General features: G+C 39.0%; 3 protein-coding genes across 3 annotated transcripts; all 3 read right to left on the reverse strand.

The window, feature by feature from the left end:
- Positions 1 to 5618: 5618 nt before the first annotated feature.
- Positions 5619 to 6086, reverse strand: GCK72_021004 (uncharacterized protein; the record flags this gene model as incomplete). The annotated part of the gene is made up of 1 exon (XM_003100471.2): positions 5619 to 6086. One exon carries the CDS (start codon positions 6084 to 6086, stop codon positions 5619 to 5621), a length of 468 nt encoding a protein of 155 aa, XP_003100519.2.
- Positions 6087 to 6883: 797 nt separating this feature from the next.
- GCK72_021005 (uncharacterized protein) lies at positions 6884 to 9977 on the reverse strand (the record flags this gene model as incomplete). Its single annotated transcript, XM_053733938.1, has 4 exons — positions 6884 to 7446; positions 7958 to 8154; positions 8201 to 8457; positions 9924 to 9977. 4 exons carry the CDS (start codon positions 9975 to 9977, stop codon positions 6884 to 6886), a joined length of 1071 nt encoding a protein of 356 aa, XP_053582851.1.
- Positions 9978 to 11073: 1096 nt separating this feature from the next.
- GCK72_021006 (uncharacterized protein) lies at positions 11074 to 11606 on the reverse strand (the record flags this gene model as incomplete). Its single annotated transcript, XM_053733939.1, has 3 exons — positions 11074 to 11278; positions 11326 to 11495; positions 11544 to 11606. 3 exons carry the CDS (start codon positions 11604 to 11606, stop codon positions 11074 to 11076), a joined length of 438 nt encoding a protein of 145 aa, XP_053582852.1.
- Positions 11607 to 18892: the final 7286 nt, after the last annotated feature.

The following is an 18892-nucleotide window of genomic DNA, read 5'->3' on the forward strand; positions in this document are numbered from 1 at the left end:
TCTTATAAACTCTTATTATTGACGCATAAGCTGAAAATCGCTTCAATTCCAGTTTTCCTGACTCAAAAGGAGCCTAAGTGGAAAAGTTTTTCCATGTAGTCCTCTCGGACAAGAATTCTGTTCAATTCAAAACTATTTTTTTCGAGAGGACTACACGGCCGCGCGGAAAAGCTCTTCCACCTAGGCTTATTTTGAGTCAGGAGAACAGGAACGGCTATCTATATATATTTTTTTCTGAAACCAAAATTTACTATCTTCCGAATGTCAAAAAAATGGTCTTATTTTTTCAGTGACGGTGTTTTACCCTATGAAATCGGAAAACTATTCAAAAATATCTCTTCATCGTTCCTACCATATCTAATTCTTGCTGTGTCTGAAGAATATCAGAAAAATCTGAAATCATTTTTTGTACTAACGGGATCCATTGATACGGTAATATTTTTCAGAAAAGAATTTTATTTATTTATTTATACAAAAGAATTTCCAGATTCAAGTGGAAGAGGCAAGAGATTGGAGAAGACCGTCTGCAACAGTTCATTCTGAAGGTTACTAACACTTTTCTTTTAATAAAATAGTTTTTATATTAAAACTGTTGTAGTAGAAACAATTTGACGTCGTTTCGGTGTAATTCCAGAAGTCAGCGAGAAGAAATCATTCACATTTTTCTGGTAGTCAGATGAGACAAATAGAAAAATAAATGGGCGGAAGTTAGCGAAAAATAATGAAGATAATTTGACAAGTGCCGAAGGGATAGCTGAGCTTTCTCTGAAAATTTCTACAGATTAGGAAAGCCAGAAGAATTGGGTCCATGATCATAAATGCTCTGAAAACGCTGGAAATGGGCCAGTAATTGCATGATATACCTAGGATCCAAGTACAGTACCCCAGGATTTAAGTACAGTAGCCCATGATCCAAGTACAGTAACCTAGGATTCAAGTATAGTAAGCCGGGATTTAAGTAAAGTAACCCAAGATTCAAGTACAGTAGCCGAGGATCCTAGTACAGTAACCCAAAACCTGACAAACTAAAAATAAGTCAAGTCTCCAAAAACGCGCAAACTCACTAAAAGTGCGCCAACGCCCCTTAAAAACTTACTGAGAAATGGTTTCGGATATGTATCCCTCATACAAGTACTTCCTCGCAAAAAGACTCACAATATCAGTTTCCAGAAACGAAAACAATGAATAAATAATCAATTTCGAATGTTTCTTCTTTTCATCCCCCAATTTCCACACTAATTTCATCAACCAAAACGGAAAAATCAGAGCCGAAAAGAATCGAATAATTTCCAAAACCACTTCAATAGTTCCAGCGGTATGAAAGAATATTGTCGCGTAGTTTGAATCATTTGTGTTATTCAAAAAATAATTCTGAAATATATCATCATGACTGCATTGTACTTCGAACACGTTTGTGTCAAATGTCATAATTATAATGGATAAAAGTAAAAGAGTATAGTCAATAAATACTATTATTACAGTAGCCAGGGATACTGTAGTTGCTTGTTTAAAAGTGAAAACTCGATTTCTTTTCAAGTTTCTTATTTGAATCCATAACATAACAACAATAGTGAAGCCTCCAATTTTATAGCCAAGTGCGTTCAAGAACTCGAATAAAAATTTAAATATAAAATCTGGTAAATTCACAAAACCAATGCAATTTTTATGATCGATATAAGTGATAATCAGTACTGACTCGATCACAGCTTGAGTACTCAACTGAAGCAAATCTCCAACACAAATTACCGTAAAAAAGACAAGAATTGGTTGGGTTTTGAGGTCTCTCGTCAGAAAATACACGTGGATTAGATTGGTGACGAAACCCACGATGGAGAATATTAGGTTGAGATATTTTAGCAAGTACTCGATATCAAGAAGGCTTAGGGACATCTTTACTATTAACAAACACCAGATTCTGTATGTTTGTCTGTGGTTCGCCGATCCTACCGCCCTTCCTACTGAACCGATTTTCTTCAAATTTGGACCAAAAGATCAGAAATTTTCACCACTCGATGCCCGTATTTTTCTTTTTTCAAAATTTTCAAAATGACGCCTTCTGAGCCAAAAACACTGATAAAGCATACTTGTCAAATGAGGGGCCGGCCCCCGGGCCCGGCCCCTCAGGCCCCTCTTTTCAGGGATATGGGATTTTTGAGAAAATTTTTCAAATTTTTCCCAAAAATTCAATTTTTCCTCAGGGAAAATTTCCCAATTTACTCGTTTTTTATACTTTTTTCACGATGATTTAGTATATTTTTCGAAAGATTGACTGAATTTTTCAGCGAGACGCCTCCGGCAATAAAAAACTCTGAGGTCAAATCTGATTTTTTTCCCAGAATAATCTGTGTGTTTTCGTGAGTTCATTTCCATATCGAAAGAATATAAAAATTCGGTCGAAACCCCGCAGAGATCAAGCGGCGAAACAGTTTGGGCATTTCTGTAGCCGTGGAAGAAAACAATAAAAAAATGGCGAAAGTAATTATGTTATAAAACTTGAAAAAAATTCTTTGAAAATTTTCTTTCGATATGAAAATGAATTCAGACACACATACATTATTCTATGAAAAAGTCAAAGTTGAACTTAGTCCATCTTTACTCAAATTCGAAAAAAAAATTTGAAAAAAATTTGAAAAAAAAATTCCCTCCAAAAGACGGGCCTGAGGGGCCGGGCCGGGCCGGCCATGGCCGGGCCGGGCTTGGGCCGGGCCGGGCCGGGCCTGAAGTTTTGAAAAAAAAGCCCGGCCCGGCCCGGCCCGGCCCGGCCCTTGACAAGTATGTGATAAAGCATAGGGGAATGAAAAGTGGAAAAAGTGGCGTGAAACTGTCGGCCTAAGCGTCGTCATTTCTTTCCTTTCTTTGGCTTGCATTTCACGTGGCCGCATGGTTCGGGTTAACGTGTTGCCGCGTCCGATCTGGCAAGTTAAGCGTCGTTGACTACAGTTAGTTTTAAGTTCGATCCCAGGAGCGAAGAAAGATTTTTTAAATTTTTTTGTTGATAGGTTCGGAAAAAAAGAGGTTTCCGAAACGTGTTTTTTCCAAGATTGATCAATATTATACAAATACGGGTAGTTTTCTGAAAACAGGGGAAAGATGATTGTGGATATGGGTCAGGCTTGGTCGGAGAAAAATTTTTTGGAGCATCGGAGAATCGAAATTTTCTCCGAAAAAAAAGTCGGAGAATCGGATATCCGACTTTTTCTCCGAAAAAAAAGTCGGAGAATCGGATATTCTAAATTTTCTCCGACTTTTAAAAGGGATTTTCTGTTGCGTTTTTCAGAATTCACCTTTCTAAAACATGTTCAATCATCATTAAAAGCTTTTACCAGTAGAAATATAACAAAAACAGGGTTTTGAGTGTCGTCGTCTGCGGTATTCTCCGAAATTCTCCGACTTTTTTTTCGGAGAATCGGAGAATTTCGGATAATTTCTCCAAAAATAAAAGTCGGAGAATTATCCGACGGATAATTTCTCCGAAATATACCGTAAAAACTCTATTTGAGGTGCCCCTCTAATAGTGGTGCCCCCGACAGACCCTTTGAACAATAAAGGTGCACCCTCTAATTGAGGTGCCCCTCTAATACAGTTGCCTTCCAGTGATTTCCACTTTTCTCTAATATCATCATTAACTGACTCCGAACTGTTCTCTCACATTACTATTTCGCCATTTTTGTTGTTAAAAACGTAGTTTGCCATGAAAATTCAGGATTTTTTTCCGTTTTTACGTAAAAGTTCGAAAAATTCGGCCAAACAACTAATGAAATCAAGCAAATTCAAAAGATAGTTGGGTATCGAGGTCGGGCGAATTCGTTGACGAAAAATAGAGGTACAATCCCTATTTGAATTGCCCCTCTAATAAAGTTGCACTCCGACGGACCCTTTGAACAATAGAGTTGCATGCACCTCAAATACAGTTTTTACGGTAATGTCGGAAAATTTCAAAGGCGGAAGTTGCGTGAAAAGCGGAAGTTGCGCGAAGTCCAGACATGGGGCCACGTAGATCCCATTCTTTTGAACTGCTGATAACTATAATTTTCCTATTACATTCATGGCGTCACTGTCTCTATTGTTCCTGCCGACAATTTAGTGGATGATTATGGTGCTGTTTCTCCTGTTTCCGGTGAAGGCCTCGCTCAGAATCAGATGGGAGATTGAAGCTCGGAGGAGTTGATGGGTACAGGACATTCAACGCATGACACAGGAGTCGGTAAAGAAAAACGACAAAAAGATGACGCCGGGCTGAATTTTTGCATTCGACTAATCTTTTGGTCCTCTACAAGACCGCCAAGAAGCGAAAATTTTCCATGGCTGGGAACAGGGATATAAAATCGTCCACCGGCCTTTTTGACAGCCTTGGCTCGGATTTAGATATGAGCGTAAAGCTTGGCGGAATGGACGGGGATTGAGGACGAGATGATGACACGTCAGTCAGTGTGGAAACGAGATAAGAAAAACGCATAACCTCGCTTTAGAGAGGAAGAGAGATCAACTTTTGATGACTTCAGAAAAATACAGCTGCTGATTCAAATCGCATGGTAGCCAATCAAAAAGCTGTCAGGATGACACAAAATTGAGGTTAAAAATCATGGCAGCTGATACAGCAGACCGACGATCTCTACCTACAGTCTGACACTGAGAAGTCGAACAGCAACAGAACCAACAGTAAAAATTGGAAACAGCAGTGAAAAAAGTCCGAAGATAATTTAGAAGGGCTTCAGTAGCTTCCCGGGCAGCTGCCAGACGATCAGAAAAGCCCGCTGATGTGACGGCGAGAAGAAAGGAGCTCTCACTATACCAGAAGGATGAATCAAATTTGTTCATGTTGCGAGGGGTTATACTTCAAAGCTAAGTTCGACTTTCAAATGGGGAAGGTCGGTGCGTTTAGGTTCCCGATCTGTCAAGAACGTTGACTGTAGTCAGATGAATCAAACCCATGTTGGGACATGGAATATTTTTTCTTATATTCAGATATAGAAAAAAGAGGATTCAAAACGTGTCGTCCGTTTCCGGATTGATCCACAGAGGCGATATGAATGATTTTTTGTCACTGTCAGAGTCAGACAAACAGGAGATTCCAAACGTGTCGTTTGTTTTCGGATTAATTACGATCTACTGTAACACCTAGAAGGGTGGTGTTGAGAAGGAGGTTTAGTCGCCGTTAGGCGACGTGAACCGACTGGTTTGAATGTAGTTGACAAGTTTTTGGTGTCAGAAAAACAGAGAGGAAATTACATATCAGAAATTGGGTAGCTTTCAAACAAACATAACACATTTTAAGCACGTTTACTTGAAATGAATTGCTAGGACATTTAAAGTTGCGTCAACGCCGATCGAAAAATTGGATTAAATTGAAAAAAAAGTGTCATTTTTGAAGTCACATGTCTGATAAGTTAGAAGGTCAATAAATTGTTTAGAATTTCCTAGTTTATTGAATAAAACTCAAAAAGTACAACTGAAACAAAGTGAAAAAAAAGTATTTACAAAAATATAATTAACCGGGATGAAACATAAATAAAAAGTAAAAAGGTTAGTCAGAATTACTTTGGCGATGAGCTTTCTTACTCTGTTGATGAGCTTTTTTACTCCTATACTTCTCCATTGCGGTCGCAGGTCGAGTCTTCTTATATGTACTTCCTTTGGTAGATGAAACAAGCATTGCATAGAATTCCATTCTCCGATCGAACATTCCTCCATTGACATGTTTCCGTGGCGAAGCAGTTGGAACATTGTTTAGAAGAACCCTGGGAACGATGAGGAGTGGTGGTGGTTGGTGGTGTCATTGTGAGCAGTGAAGAAGCATTGGAATAAGATGTTATGGCTGATGTTGCAGTTGGCATCGGATAGAATGAAGGCGTCATTGAGAGAATTGGAGATGAAATAGCAGTTGAATCAGATTCTGAGGAGGTACTTGGAGTTGACATGGTAGAAGTTGAAGGCGTGAATGAATATCCAGAAGACGTCGGCTGATCATATGTGAATCCATTTTGATAGTAATAGTTGCCCCAGTTCCAGTAGTCGCTGTTAAGGTAATACCCAGAATAGGTAGGGTCAGAGGAATAATCAATATTGAATGTTGGGAAAGGGTCCATAGTCACAAAAAGAAATGGGTAAAGAACTGAGCACTCTGGCTCCTTATATACCCATTAACATGATGACAAATTGGGAGTGTCTTCACATATTCAGATATCTGATAGTGAGGATGATGACAATTCGTACTGTAATTGAGAGTTGTCATCATCTTCCCAGGAGTAAAGTTGGGAAGGATTCGGTATAACTTCGATTCTCGAAGACTTCAAGTTTCTTGACAGTAAATACTTGATATGAAATTCAGAATTGAAAAATTATGGAACAGACCTTTTGCTCTGTGTATTGGGGGACAATCACTGAGAGCGGGTGAGACTTAAAAAGGTTTTTTAAAACTAAATACTGCATGTGTAATCCATAGAATGCATACAATTTTAGGCTCTAGATTGAGAACTTTCCGAGAATTTGAAAAAAAAAGTATATGCATTGATAAAACATTTCTGAATTGCAGAGAGGGATAATATAAACTAAACATTCAAAACTTCTGTTAAAAATTTGACTGATAATAGGAGATGTTTGAAAAACCGCTGATTCTTCACTATTTTCTGTATTTTTGGCATGCATGCACATACAATTTGCAACAATTCAGCAGCTAAATTCTCATTAAAACCTGCAAGCGTTTAATATAAAACTAAAATTTCAAGTGTTTTGCAAATTTTTAAAATTAGAAGCAACGAAGGTCAAACAATTGATTTAAATTTCCTAGTTTATTGAGTAAAACGAAAAAAAGTACAACTGAAACAAAGTAAAAAATACAAGATTAGAATGTACCGGGATGAAAACTAAATAAAAATTGAAAAGGTTAGTCAGAATTACTTTGGCGATGAACTTTCTTACTCCTATACTTCTCCACTGCAGTAACTGGTCGAGTCTTCTTATACTTTCTCAGGTAGATGAAACAAGCATTGCACAGAATTCCGTTCTCCGATCGAACATTCCTCCATTGACATGTTTCCGTGGCGAAGCAGTTGGAACATTGTTTGGGAGAACCCTGGGAACGATGGGGAGTGGTGGTGGTTGGTGCCATTGTAGAAGTTGGTATCGGATAGAATGAAGGCGTCATTGAGAGCATTGGAGATGAAGTGGCAGTTGAATCAGGTTCTGAGGACGTACTTGGAGTTGACATCGTAGAAGTTGGTGGTGAAGTCATAAATGAATATCCAGAAGACGTCGGCTGATCATAGCTTAATCCATTTTGATAGTAATAGTTGACCCAGTTCCAGTAATCCGTATTAGGGTAGTAGCCAGAATATGTAGGGGTAGAGGAATAATCAACATTATATGTTGGGAAAGGATAAGAGAAAGGGTCCATAGTCACAAGAGAGAATGGGTAAAGAACTGAGTACTCTGGCTCCTTATATACCCCTTAACTTGATGACAAATAGAGAGCATCTTCACATATCCAGCTATTTGATAATGATGACTATTCTTATTGTAATTGAAAGTTGTCATCATCTTCCCAGGAGCAAAGTTGAGATGATTGCAAGATTCTCGAAAACTTCAAGTTTCTTGGCAACCAAGTCTTTTTTCGGCACCGTGTGAACCATTGTGCAACTGAGAGCGTTTTCTCGACCTTACGCCTCGCACTATTGTGTGGCCTCTCAAACAATGGCCAGGACTGGAAAACAGTCTGTCATCATCATTAGTTCCATACAAAACTTTTTGAGTTCAAAAAGTAGTACCTTTTGTATCTCTCTAAAAATGTCTGTACACGACAATCTGTAACTTTATAATAAGTTTGGCACTGTTAGACAGCCAGTAACTTGTTCGGAGTCTGACAAGAGAAATCAGTAACAGATTATTATCGAAACTTTATTATACAACTTCACATCATTTAAAAATAAAACAATTTCAAAAACCTACTTATCTCACTCACGAGCCCGTCTGTCAACCCTGACGACTGAAACATTCTCAACAGGTATAACACTGACAGTACTATCATTTCCAGAGTTGAATGTATTCTTAACAACATCCCTGTACTGGGAAGACATCAATAAACAAATAATTCCATGTGTACTCGAGTTTAGTGTCTGCATCATCAAAGAGATTCTTTCACTTGCCATGAGAATCATTCTGAAGACCAATCGTTTGAAAAAGTGAAAAAAAAATTATAACTCACGGAGTCATATCTAAGCTGGCAACAATTGCAAACGTCATATTGACAAGAATAGTTGGGAAAGTGGCTATGAAAAATGAGACCAGAGTGAAAAGAATCAGTCCTTCGGTTCGTTCTTTCTGTCGATCGTTCTTGTTTTTGAGCATCTTGATCTTCGAAGTTTCTCGAATGAATCGGACCAGAGAAATAGTTGAGACGATGAGTAGGATTAGTTGAAGAATTTGCATAAGACCATCGAAAATTGTGAATATTATTACAATCTGTAAAATAAAGAGGATTGAAGTCGTATTTGGGATTCCGATATTTCAGAAAATTTTAAGAAGCTTCGATCATTGCAGCATATGCTGAAAATCGCTTCAATTCCAGTTCTCCTGACTCAAGAAAAGCTTTGATGGAAGAGTTTCTCCGTGTGATCATGTAGTCCTCTTGGACAATATATTTTTGTAAGGAAAAACTTGTCCGAGAGGACTACACGACCGCGTGGAAAAACTGTTCCATCAAAACCCATTTTGAGTCAGGAGAACGTGGATTGTGGCGTTTAGAACAATTTTTAGCGTATACGTCGATAAAAACGTTTTTATCTGAAATATCGAAATCTGCAATAAAAATTGTTTTAAAAAAATCTTTCATGCCAGAGAAGTATGGGTGGGTCCTACGACACAGTTTGACCTTTAAAAAAGTGTAGTCTGGTAGAATGGCTCCCCACCGTGGCCGACCTGGCTCCCGACCATATCCATGATGGTCCTCCTCTCCGGCGCGCGCGCGCATATCCCCCCTCCCCCTCCTCTATGTCATTTCTCCGAACTCTCGCTGCCGACCGCCTCTCTCTGTTTGTCTAGCACCCTCCTATATTTGCGTACTCTCTCGTACCCTCCACGCTATGCATTGTCTCTCCCCTTTTCTCTAACACGAGCCTCTTTCTCTCGCACTCTCCACTCTCTCACCCTTTCTCTAACTCCCCCCTTTCTCTAACACCTCCACGCGATGAGTCATCTCTCGCCTCACTAAAAGGGGTATGGGGGTGTGCTAAGACACACACAAGGGGAGAAACCATGAAGACTGAGCAATCTGAAATTTTGCAAAAAATCTGAAATTGAATCTGGAATTGAACCTGGAAGTGTCTGTGTAAAGAAAAAGAAAAAATCCAAAACACTAAAGGTGCTGACAAATTATATATTGGGAAATGGAATTTTATGAAAAAAAAAATGGCTAAAAGACAACAATCTTCTGAATTCTTTAATTACTTTTTTATTAATTACTCTTTATTTCATTTTAAAATAAACCTTTTTCATTTGAATGTATCGTTTTATGTTTATTCCCTTTCCCTTCTATACGAAAGAAGAGGACCGTCTCTTGTTTACCTTGAAAAAGACCTGACCAACTAATTTCTCCGACTTAAAGTGCGCTCCACTGAACAGGCGTTATTTGAATATTATTGGATTTATTTGATTGAATATCTTTGGATTTCATCCTTAACCACTCGACATCACAGCATGATTTCTCAGATGACTAATCATGCTAACAAGTTGGCAACGACCTTGAGGTGTAAGAAGCAGCACTTTGCGTATTTTTCGTTTTTTTTGATTAGGCGAAAAGTTCAAGTTGTATAATGCGTCTTTATTCGAGAAGAGAACAAATTATTAGAACAATACATTTTCAGGATATTCCAGAACGGTCAATACAGAAATTATCATATAATACAGTTCCTTGTTGAAGACGAACAAACATATTCATTTGGTCTTGAAAGCGTCGCACTTTTATAGAGTACACCCAACTTCATTTGAGTACATTTTGAACACAAAACAGACAGTAGCAAGCGCCGTAGAATATTGCTGAAAACAATTAACATTAGAGCAATTTTCAAAGTTGAAAATTCTTCTTACTTTATTTGGGTTCAACTTTTTTCTCTTATGCTCATTTCGTCTCCATCATAACCCTCTTGTGTTCATTTCTTTCTGAAATTTTTTCATAAAATACATAATTTTAAAATGTCGAAACTTACGGGGCCAAGAAAGCGTCCCTCATAAAACAAACAATATTACAAAGAATATTGTTGTAAGACGAGTGCTGAGGCTAATTGAAAAATGGTTGTGATTTGATGAGCAGGCATGAACGATGACTCATGCTGACGTCACATGTAGATTGGCAAATTCATCTTTATAAATTTTGATTGTCCCGGCCAAAGTGAGGTTCTTGAAAGATTCCACGAAAAGAGGTAGCATCTGAGGTGTTGTTTTCTGAGATTCCGAGAAGTTTTGTCGGCATGGTTGTTGATTGGTGTCAATATCATCTTGTGGGAGCGGAGAAGCTGGGAGCGGTACACCGTCTTGGTCAGACATTATTAATGAATGACTGTCTCACTGGTTTCAGGGGTTTATATACCCTACTTTCACACGTCTTCAAGTGGGTTTTAACCCATTTTACCACAAAATCATCATTTTTTCCCAAATTTGTAGTAAATGGGTGTCTTATTCGTTTATTTGACTGTTTCATAGCTTTTCTTATCAAAAAGTGGATGCAGTAGTACCCACACACATTTGATAGTATCCCTTGAACTGGTTTTCCAAACGTTTTCTTCCACTTTCCACAATTTTTCGAGAAAAAATCCAAAAATCCTTTCTGAGGTTCACTTCCACTACTATCCATGAAATGGGCAAAGTTTCTATCATCTATCCATAAAGCGACCCAATGTTCCCCGATGTCACTGCTTGGAGCGGTATTCCATATAAAAGAACAAGGTAGTCTAGTTATGACGGGGTGGTGGTCACTTGGGAAAACACCACAAAAACTTTCCCTTGTTATGCGGCATGAACGGAGAAATTTCTCCAGTTGTATAGTAGAAAGAGACATTCAACAATAATTTATTAAAAATAAATTTAATACAGGAAAAGTCGGAACCAGATAGTTTCAATTGGGTACATGCGTCCTCCACGATCACGCAAAAGAGGGGAATGGGGGTAATTGATACGAATTTTGTACTTTTCATTGAAATACTTCTGGATCGCCAAATATTGCGACTTCTTGCCTTGTCCGGTCTGGATCACCATGTTTAGGAAACTGTGGTTTCGTGGAGTGGCATCACTGGAAAGAAAATATAGACAATTAGTTACGATTTTTGTTAAACTCACAGGCTCAATTCGGAATTAGTATCAACTGGGAGACCGTTGCATGAATTCCACATTTTCAGAATGTTTATGCTGAGGAGATATTGATTGAGATCCTGGATTCTTTTGGCCGAAAGATTATCCAGACGTCCGAATTTTTCCATCAAGTGGGAAGATAGACACACATCAACAAACTGGAAAGTTAAAAGATTATAATTGAAAAACAGACTGTTAAATATTACCCCAATGTCCGGTGGACTATAGTCGGATGGTACAACAATGGGTTGTTTAGTTCCAGGGAGCATGATAATACGACCGCTCGATAGAAAAGAAGCAAGAAGAATGATTTAATTATGTTGCTTGACCACCGTAACATTTCGAAAACGGTCCAATGTAAACATTGCATCGGATTGCGCCAAAATCAGCACATTTACCCCTCCAGTCGGTACTTTCTTCTTAAACCGCATCAAAAGCTGAGTACTTCCACTTTGTATCATTTCCCAAGAATTTGAGGTATCAATGGGTGAAAGGTTAAAAACGAAGAATGTGAAGCCACTTCGGAACATTTTGTATGTAATTTTAGGACATGTCTTATTTGAAACACATCCAAGTTCTTCATACATACGGGCCAAAGTTTGCGCATAGTCCTTGTTTTCAAAGTCACATTGAATTGGTTGAGGCGGATACATTGTTCCGCCAGCATTGAGTTGAATTTCAGAAACATCGTAATGGTCAAACTTCAGGGAGTCTTTGGATATAGAAATTTCCGGAGAAAGAAGACCAACGATTATTCTTCGCGGGATATGGTCATGGAAAATAGTGTTGAATGGTAGCTCATATCTCCCTTCAGACACTCCAATTACTTTGGCTACTGTCTGGGTGAATGGATATTGGGCTGGGGTAGTTCTCAGACGGTTTTCGAGAGCGATCGTGGCTGATGAGACAACATCTATTGCACGCATGTGCAACTTCATATCAGAAACTTCCAACTCAGCAGTTTTTCCAGTAGTGGTCTCCAGACAAAACGCATCCTTGTTTCGGTAAAGATCTATTTGAATGTTAACGTGTGGGATCAAAAGTCTCTCCGTTTGGAAGGGTTCCAGAAGAAGAGGGGCATACAAATCGAGAAAAGACTTTGATGACAATGATCTTCCATCCGTGCTAGTGGGATCGTTCCAGCCGGCAGTTGTTAGAAATCCTTCTTTGGTTTCGTCATTTTCTCCAAGCAATGTTTGAATATAACTTTTGTAGGCATAATGGTCCGAGTCATACAGGGGGATACTGTTGAAGCTCACTTTTACTTGGTCGAAAAATGTAGCACCAATAAAGTTTACGTATTTGACAGATGGCGGTGCAGTTTTTTCATCGACTGTTTCATTTTTAAGTTTCAACTTGAAGCTGATGTAGGTTTTGTTGAGTTGGAAGAAATGTGCACTATCATAAACATTGAAAGTGTATGGGCCTTTAGAATCCACAGCACTTGAAGGCGTATAGGTCATCCATGTTCCTTTGGTAAAAGCTACTTGACTTGGTGGAGTATCAAAAACACATATGTTTGCTGGAGCACTCGGTCCGCTTCTCGAATCCATTAATTTCGCCATTTTCCAAAAATGTCTCTTTTCTGAGATGTATTCTTTGGTATCGATCTCTTTTTAGTAGACTTGCGCTTTCGCGGAGTAACTTTGCGTTTTGGAGATTTTCTCACCTTTCTAGGGCTTTTTGTAGTTTTCCGTTTCCGGCTAGTCGTTTTTCTTCTTCGTCGACCACCAGATTGGCCAAGTTTAGTAATAGCACGATTGACCAGAGAATTATAGGAATCAGTAGCGTTTTTTGACACGGACTGTTTGAATGAATCACCAGCCGCCACGTCGTTTGCAACACGAAGTGATGAGTCCATAACCTCTCGGCCGACCGAGACACCCAAGCGTTTTAGCAGGGGAACAGCAGAAATGAAGAGTTTTCCGAGTAATTGCGAGAAAGGGCCGTTTCCGCGTTGGTAGATACTTCCGGCACGAAATCCACCGGAACCAGTCTGATTACCGTCATTTTCGAAAAAATGGACCCAATCAATAGAATTATCAGGATCAAAATAAATAAGCATAGTGTTAATCGAGTCTTGTATGTTGTAGAATAAGTGAAAGTGTTATCACCCATCAAATGTAACTTTGGTAGGACGGAAGTGAAGGACAACGACTATCTTTCCAGAGTTGAATGGAATGAAATGATCTCGATCGTTCTTTATTTGAATACCAATACGGCTACACTCTTTGACACGAACAGGCACATATATTGGTTTTGTGAAGGATTGTTCGATATTTCCCTCATTTCCCGGACTTATGCTGATAACCTTCAAAAGTGGTGCTTTCATGTGACTAACCGTTTGAGGTTCGACAAGGTCTTCAGAATAGATGTACATCAGATCCGACCCAGAAAACATGGGATATTGTCCATTTATGGGGAAATTCGTTGAAATTTTTTCTATTCCGAGAAAATAGCTGAGACGGTCCGAAAGTTCGATGCGTGATATGTTCTTCATTTGTTTGATAGTAACCCGATTAAACAACGAATTGTATTCAAAAAGAGTCGATGTGTGTTTTTCCGTAGAGTTTGTTGCAGTATTCACACTTTTCGAAAATGTGTGATTAAGAATATCAATCAGCTGACTTGGTGTAGAAAATGTACATTTCTGTACTCTACATGGATACACCGTTTTGAGAGACGGGTTTGAAAGTTTGAAATTGTTGAACTTTCCTGCGCATTGGAGACAAGTGTAACATAAAAGTCACTCATTTTCCTTAATTTTCGGATTCGGTAAGAGATAGCCAATGCACGAGCCAAGAATAACAAGCCAGTGTTGATGGTGCGTATAGTCAAGAGTACAAATTTTATATAAGGCGACAAAACTGACAACATAAATTATTAAAACTTGTGAAAGAAATACAATTAAAGCCTTGGAACAGTTGGTTTTTCCACAAACCCACTTAGGACTATCCATTATGAGAGATTAAATCAGATTCTGGTAGCCAACAATTGAAACTATCACTATGTCCTTTAAAACTAACAAACACCTCACGAATACCCTTTTTAGTCCTTTTTCTTATAATTTTATCAATTTTAAGCAAATTATCAGGTTTATTATAAAGTACCATTTCTTCTTCGTACCAAATCCCATCCACCTCTCTTTCCAACGTATCGCACAGTATATATACAGGAATGTCGTAATTCAAAATTTTGACAACTTTGAAAACCTCTTCCGTCCACTTTGCACGTGTTCCTTTGGCGAATGGAGAATTTTCCAGAAGAATCCTGACAGTATCACCAATTTTATACTTTGGAGAATATGTTGTTGGACTTCCATAAAGACGCTTCCAGACTTTTTCAGCATTTTTCCAGGTGACAAGTTCCGGGGTTGTCCCGATCGAGTCCATGTATGTAGTATTCAAACCTTCCACTATTTTCGGTAGTAATTCGAGCCACTCGTAGGATTGGGAAACTGTGAACCATTTTTCAAGTTTGTTCTTTATTCGCATAATGGCATTTTCCGCATAACACGCTTTCACATTGGTGTTTTTGGGATTCATATGGACGATAGCAAGTTCCTTACACAGGTTTCGGAAGTGTTTTCCCATAAATTCGGTTCCTGAAAAATTGGAAATAGTGTGATATTGGAAACAAAATAATTTACCTTTATCTGTATATAGGCGTTTCGGAATTCGTAGTGTCTTCTCCAAAATATCTTCATATGCTAGGGTGACCGACATACATTCTTTGTTTTTCAAAGGGCGTGCAAACACAAAGCGACTAAAGACATCGACCACTACTAGTATGTAGCAAAAACCAGAATTGTGCTTTTTGAGAGTTGGAAGCATGGCTAGATCTGCCATGTGGTGACTATCCGGGCCAGAAGCAACCCATGGGTTGTGAACAATATCTTTTGTTTTATGGAAATGTCGAGTGTAGCCATCATTTGAGTGCAAATAAGCATTGACGTCTTTTCTTGTTATTGTAGGGTCGACTTTTCGAGCTCGGGAGAGAAGGCTTGTCGCGCCACGAAGTCCACATTTTGGATCATGGTACAATCTTTCAAGGAGTTTTTCTTTTCTTGACAGGTGTACCTCCATTACTCCAACGTTTTACAGCAAAAGTCCGGGGCGTGAAGCGGGTTTGATACTTTCTTTTTGGGTTAAGAATATATTCTTCCGGAAAATTGGTTTCACTCAAGTATTGTGACAGTGCTCGTAGCGATTCCGAAGGGGTTGAAATTGGATTTTGATTGGAAAAATCTTCGAGAATTCTTTTCACATTGTACAAGGGAATCAATCGGTTTCTCAAAAGAAAATCACCAGTCCGCCCATCAACTTGAAAATAATTTGGGTGGCGCTTAAAGTGATTCCGGAGTTTGTTTTGACTTTCTATTATCTTTCCAATGGTAGAGACTGAAGGTGGAATGACGGGTGAAGGAGTAGCAGGAATAGTACCAGCTGAACTGTCTGAACGCACACTGGCACCATCATCAAAATTACTGGAAGCATCCGCGAATACATCGTCTTCTAGGTTTTCATCAAATTCGGGTTGTTTTTCCACTTCTTTCTCCTTTTCTACTTCTTTTACCGCATTTGCTTCATTGTTCCTCTTTTTCACCAAAGATGATATTTGTTGTTGCAAAAGTGAGAGTTTGACATCATTTTCCATAGGAGCCTCCAATATTTTGTTGACTGAGTCATCCGCAGGGTTTCGATTTTTGACCAAATCTTCATGTTCTTCCACAGATAGGAGTACGTATTTATTGTAGGACATGTTCCAGAATAGAAGAGGCAGCAGAAATTAGGACTGGCAGCAGGACAGCAATTGGAGTACCACCAGTTTGAACAAGAAACTCCCGAGTTTCGTCAATATTCCGGAGTGTTGATAGGCGTCGCAAGTCTTGTGAATAGCGTTCAAGTCGTCGAACGTTCTTTTGTGAAATATGCACTTTTCCTTTCAAAACGTTATAAACCAGTTCTACCAAACAAATTAGCTTATTATCCGGAATTGAGTTGATTAGGGCAATACGGGTATTTTTGTCGGGAGTGGCAGAAAGAGCGAGAATTTCGTTGAAAGTCTTCAAATCCCAATGGGCGCACTTATTTCGGGACGAAGACATGAGTAATATTTCCAGGAAGTATGTTATCACGATACCGAATTTCGTCTGGACAACTTTTGTGAAGGTCGATCAGCAAATAAGTATAAGGTTGACTGGTCGCGTCAGAATAAATAGAGAGAAAAGTGTTACAGCCACCAGGCATAAGCTGGGAACCCAAACAACGGACACTCGATTTATCGGAATTATTCTTGAATAGAATGATGTAACTTGCTTGGAGGCGGAGATTTCTTATAACTTTTGAGTAGAAAATGGTGTGAAGTAGGAACATTACGGTCATATCATAGTGATGAGCCAAAACTGAGACAAGTCGCTCCATTCCTGACTTTTGGTCGATTTTTGTCATCAAATCATCAATTACCACCATAGCTTGATCTTTCTTATATTTCTTCAATTCATCAAGATTTGGTAGTCCTTCCCTCAAAATGACATCTTTTCGATTTTTCATCGAATCAGGTACACTTTCGAATGCATCATAGTACCAGAAACATATCTTGCTACCCACATCAAAAATTGTATTCCTTTGATCGACAATTTTCCTTGCCAACGTGCTTTTTCCCTGACCACTAGGACCGACAACAAGAATAGTAGATTGCCACGCGAGCTTAACCATGATGAATGAATAATTTTCTGATTTTTTTTTTCATTTTTATTCCATACGATGCGAAAAAATTTCTTTTAATTTTTCGATAACTGGAGAAACTCATGAATTTTCCATTTTATTGCCTAATTTCCGATATTAACGTATTTTCCAACAATATTTCACTAAAATATGTGATGGCCGAACTCTCCCGTAAATCGACATGGCCTATGTTTTCCCAGTCCCCGGCCCCGCGCAAGTACGTAGTTACACTTTTCCCCTTTCTCAACTATTTCATCATCACCCTTCTTCGCCCATCTGTCTGTTTGCTTCCCTCCTCTATCAACGTCTGTCTGTGTGTCTGTTTGTCCCCCCTCTCTGTCTGCATTGACAACACAAATGACGCCACATTGCGGACTTGGAAAAATATATTTATTAAAAAAATTAAGAAAAAGCATATTATTTATGACGATACCCGAATGGAAGGGTAGTTCCGTCAGGGAGTACACGACGCTTATCAAAAGTATATTTAAAAGACTTTTTAATGTTTCGTCCGTAGACTTTGTGCTCGCGATCTCTCCTCATCGTGAATTGCGGGATCTGCATCACCGTCCTGTCTTCCACTTCTTCCAACACTTCATCCACCATAGTCTTCATTTTGTCGAATGTCACCATCTTGTCGGCCACAGAATTGAGCACGATTCCCTTGGCCTTGCACACGGTCTGGAAATAAAAACTTAGAAAAATTAATGATTTTGTGGTAAAAACTTACGCGGACCTGACCGTCCTTCAACTGGTCCTTGAAACAATATGTTTTCGGACCCAGCGCGACAAACTCCGTCATCTCCCCCTTCAGCTCGTTGGTCAGTTGACCGAGATATGGACCAACTTCATCCTTCAATGGGTCTTCACATCCTCTCGGAACTCCATAAATTAGAGAGTCGGTGTCTGAAACAGAAAATTCATAACTAAGTACAAAAACTTGTGAAAATTTACCGGTGTATATGAGATTCTTGGCTCCAACCTTCTCCATGAACTTGTAGAGTCGAAGCCGGGCGTAGGCTGTCACATAGGCGGCGATGTGTACAGCACTTGTTTTCAGACTTTGCAGAGTCTCCTTTTGCTTCCGGTACTTCACGACAATGACGTCATTCACTGGCCGAACGTTGACGATGACGACGGACTTGTCATAGTAGAGCTTGTAGAACACGGCCGGGTCAATAATGACCTTGGTGTGCTCCCTGTCTACTCCCTGGGCCAACTTTCCCCACTGGAAATATATTTTTTAAATGATACAAAACTGAAAAACTTACGAGAGAATTGACCATCAGCTTGGACGATGCTCTTCTTCCAACATTCTTGACAAATCGACTGTGGTCATTGAGATCGATATGCTCCTTCTCCATGTATCCTTTGCAGAATGCCTCCTTTTCTTCATCGGTCTTGACATCTTCTGGCCAACCAGAGCTGTACTGAAAATTGAAAACATGTTTGAAAATTAGTTTTTGAATGAAACTTACAATCTTCTCTTGAATCATCTGGTTCACATATGACGAGAAGAGTCCACCTTCTCCTTTATCGTCATTCCCGACCCAGTATTTGAAGTAAGTACCCTGAAATTAATATTATTTTTATGAACATTTCAATGTAAAAACTTACATGGTAGACCTCGGTGATTTTGTATCCGAGTTCCAAAGCCTTCTCGAGCTCGACAGTGGTGTAGACACCTGTAAATGCTCTCTCATCGTCAGTGTGATTGCAGTCTGACTGGTTTTGCTCCTTGGTACATTCTGAAAATAATGGAAAAAAGTTATAAAATACCTCTTATAACACTTACTTTTGCAAAGAGCGAAGACAAGTTTTCCAGTAGA

Source organism: Caenorhabditis remanei, chromosome V (assembly GCF_010183535.1).
Source record: "Caenorhabditis remanei strain PX506 chromosome V, whole genome shotgun sequence".
Taxonomy (NCBI): domain Eukaryota; kingdom Metazoa; phylum Nematoda; class Chromadorea; order Rhabditida; family Rhabditidae; genus Caenorhabditis; species Caenorhabditis remanei.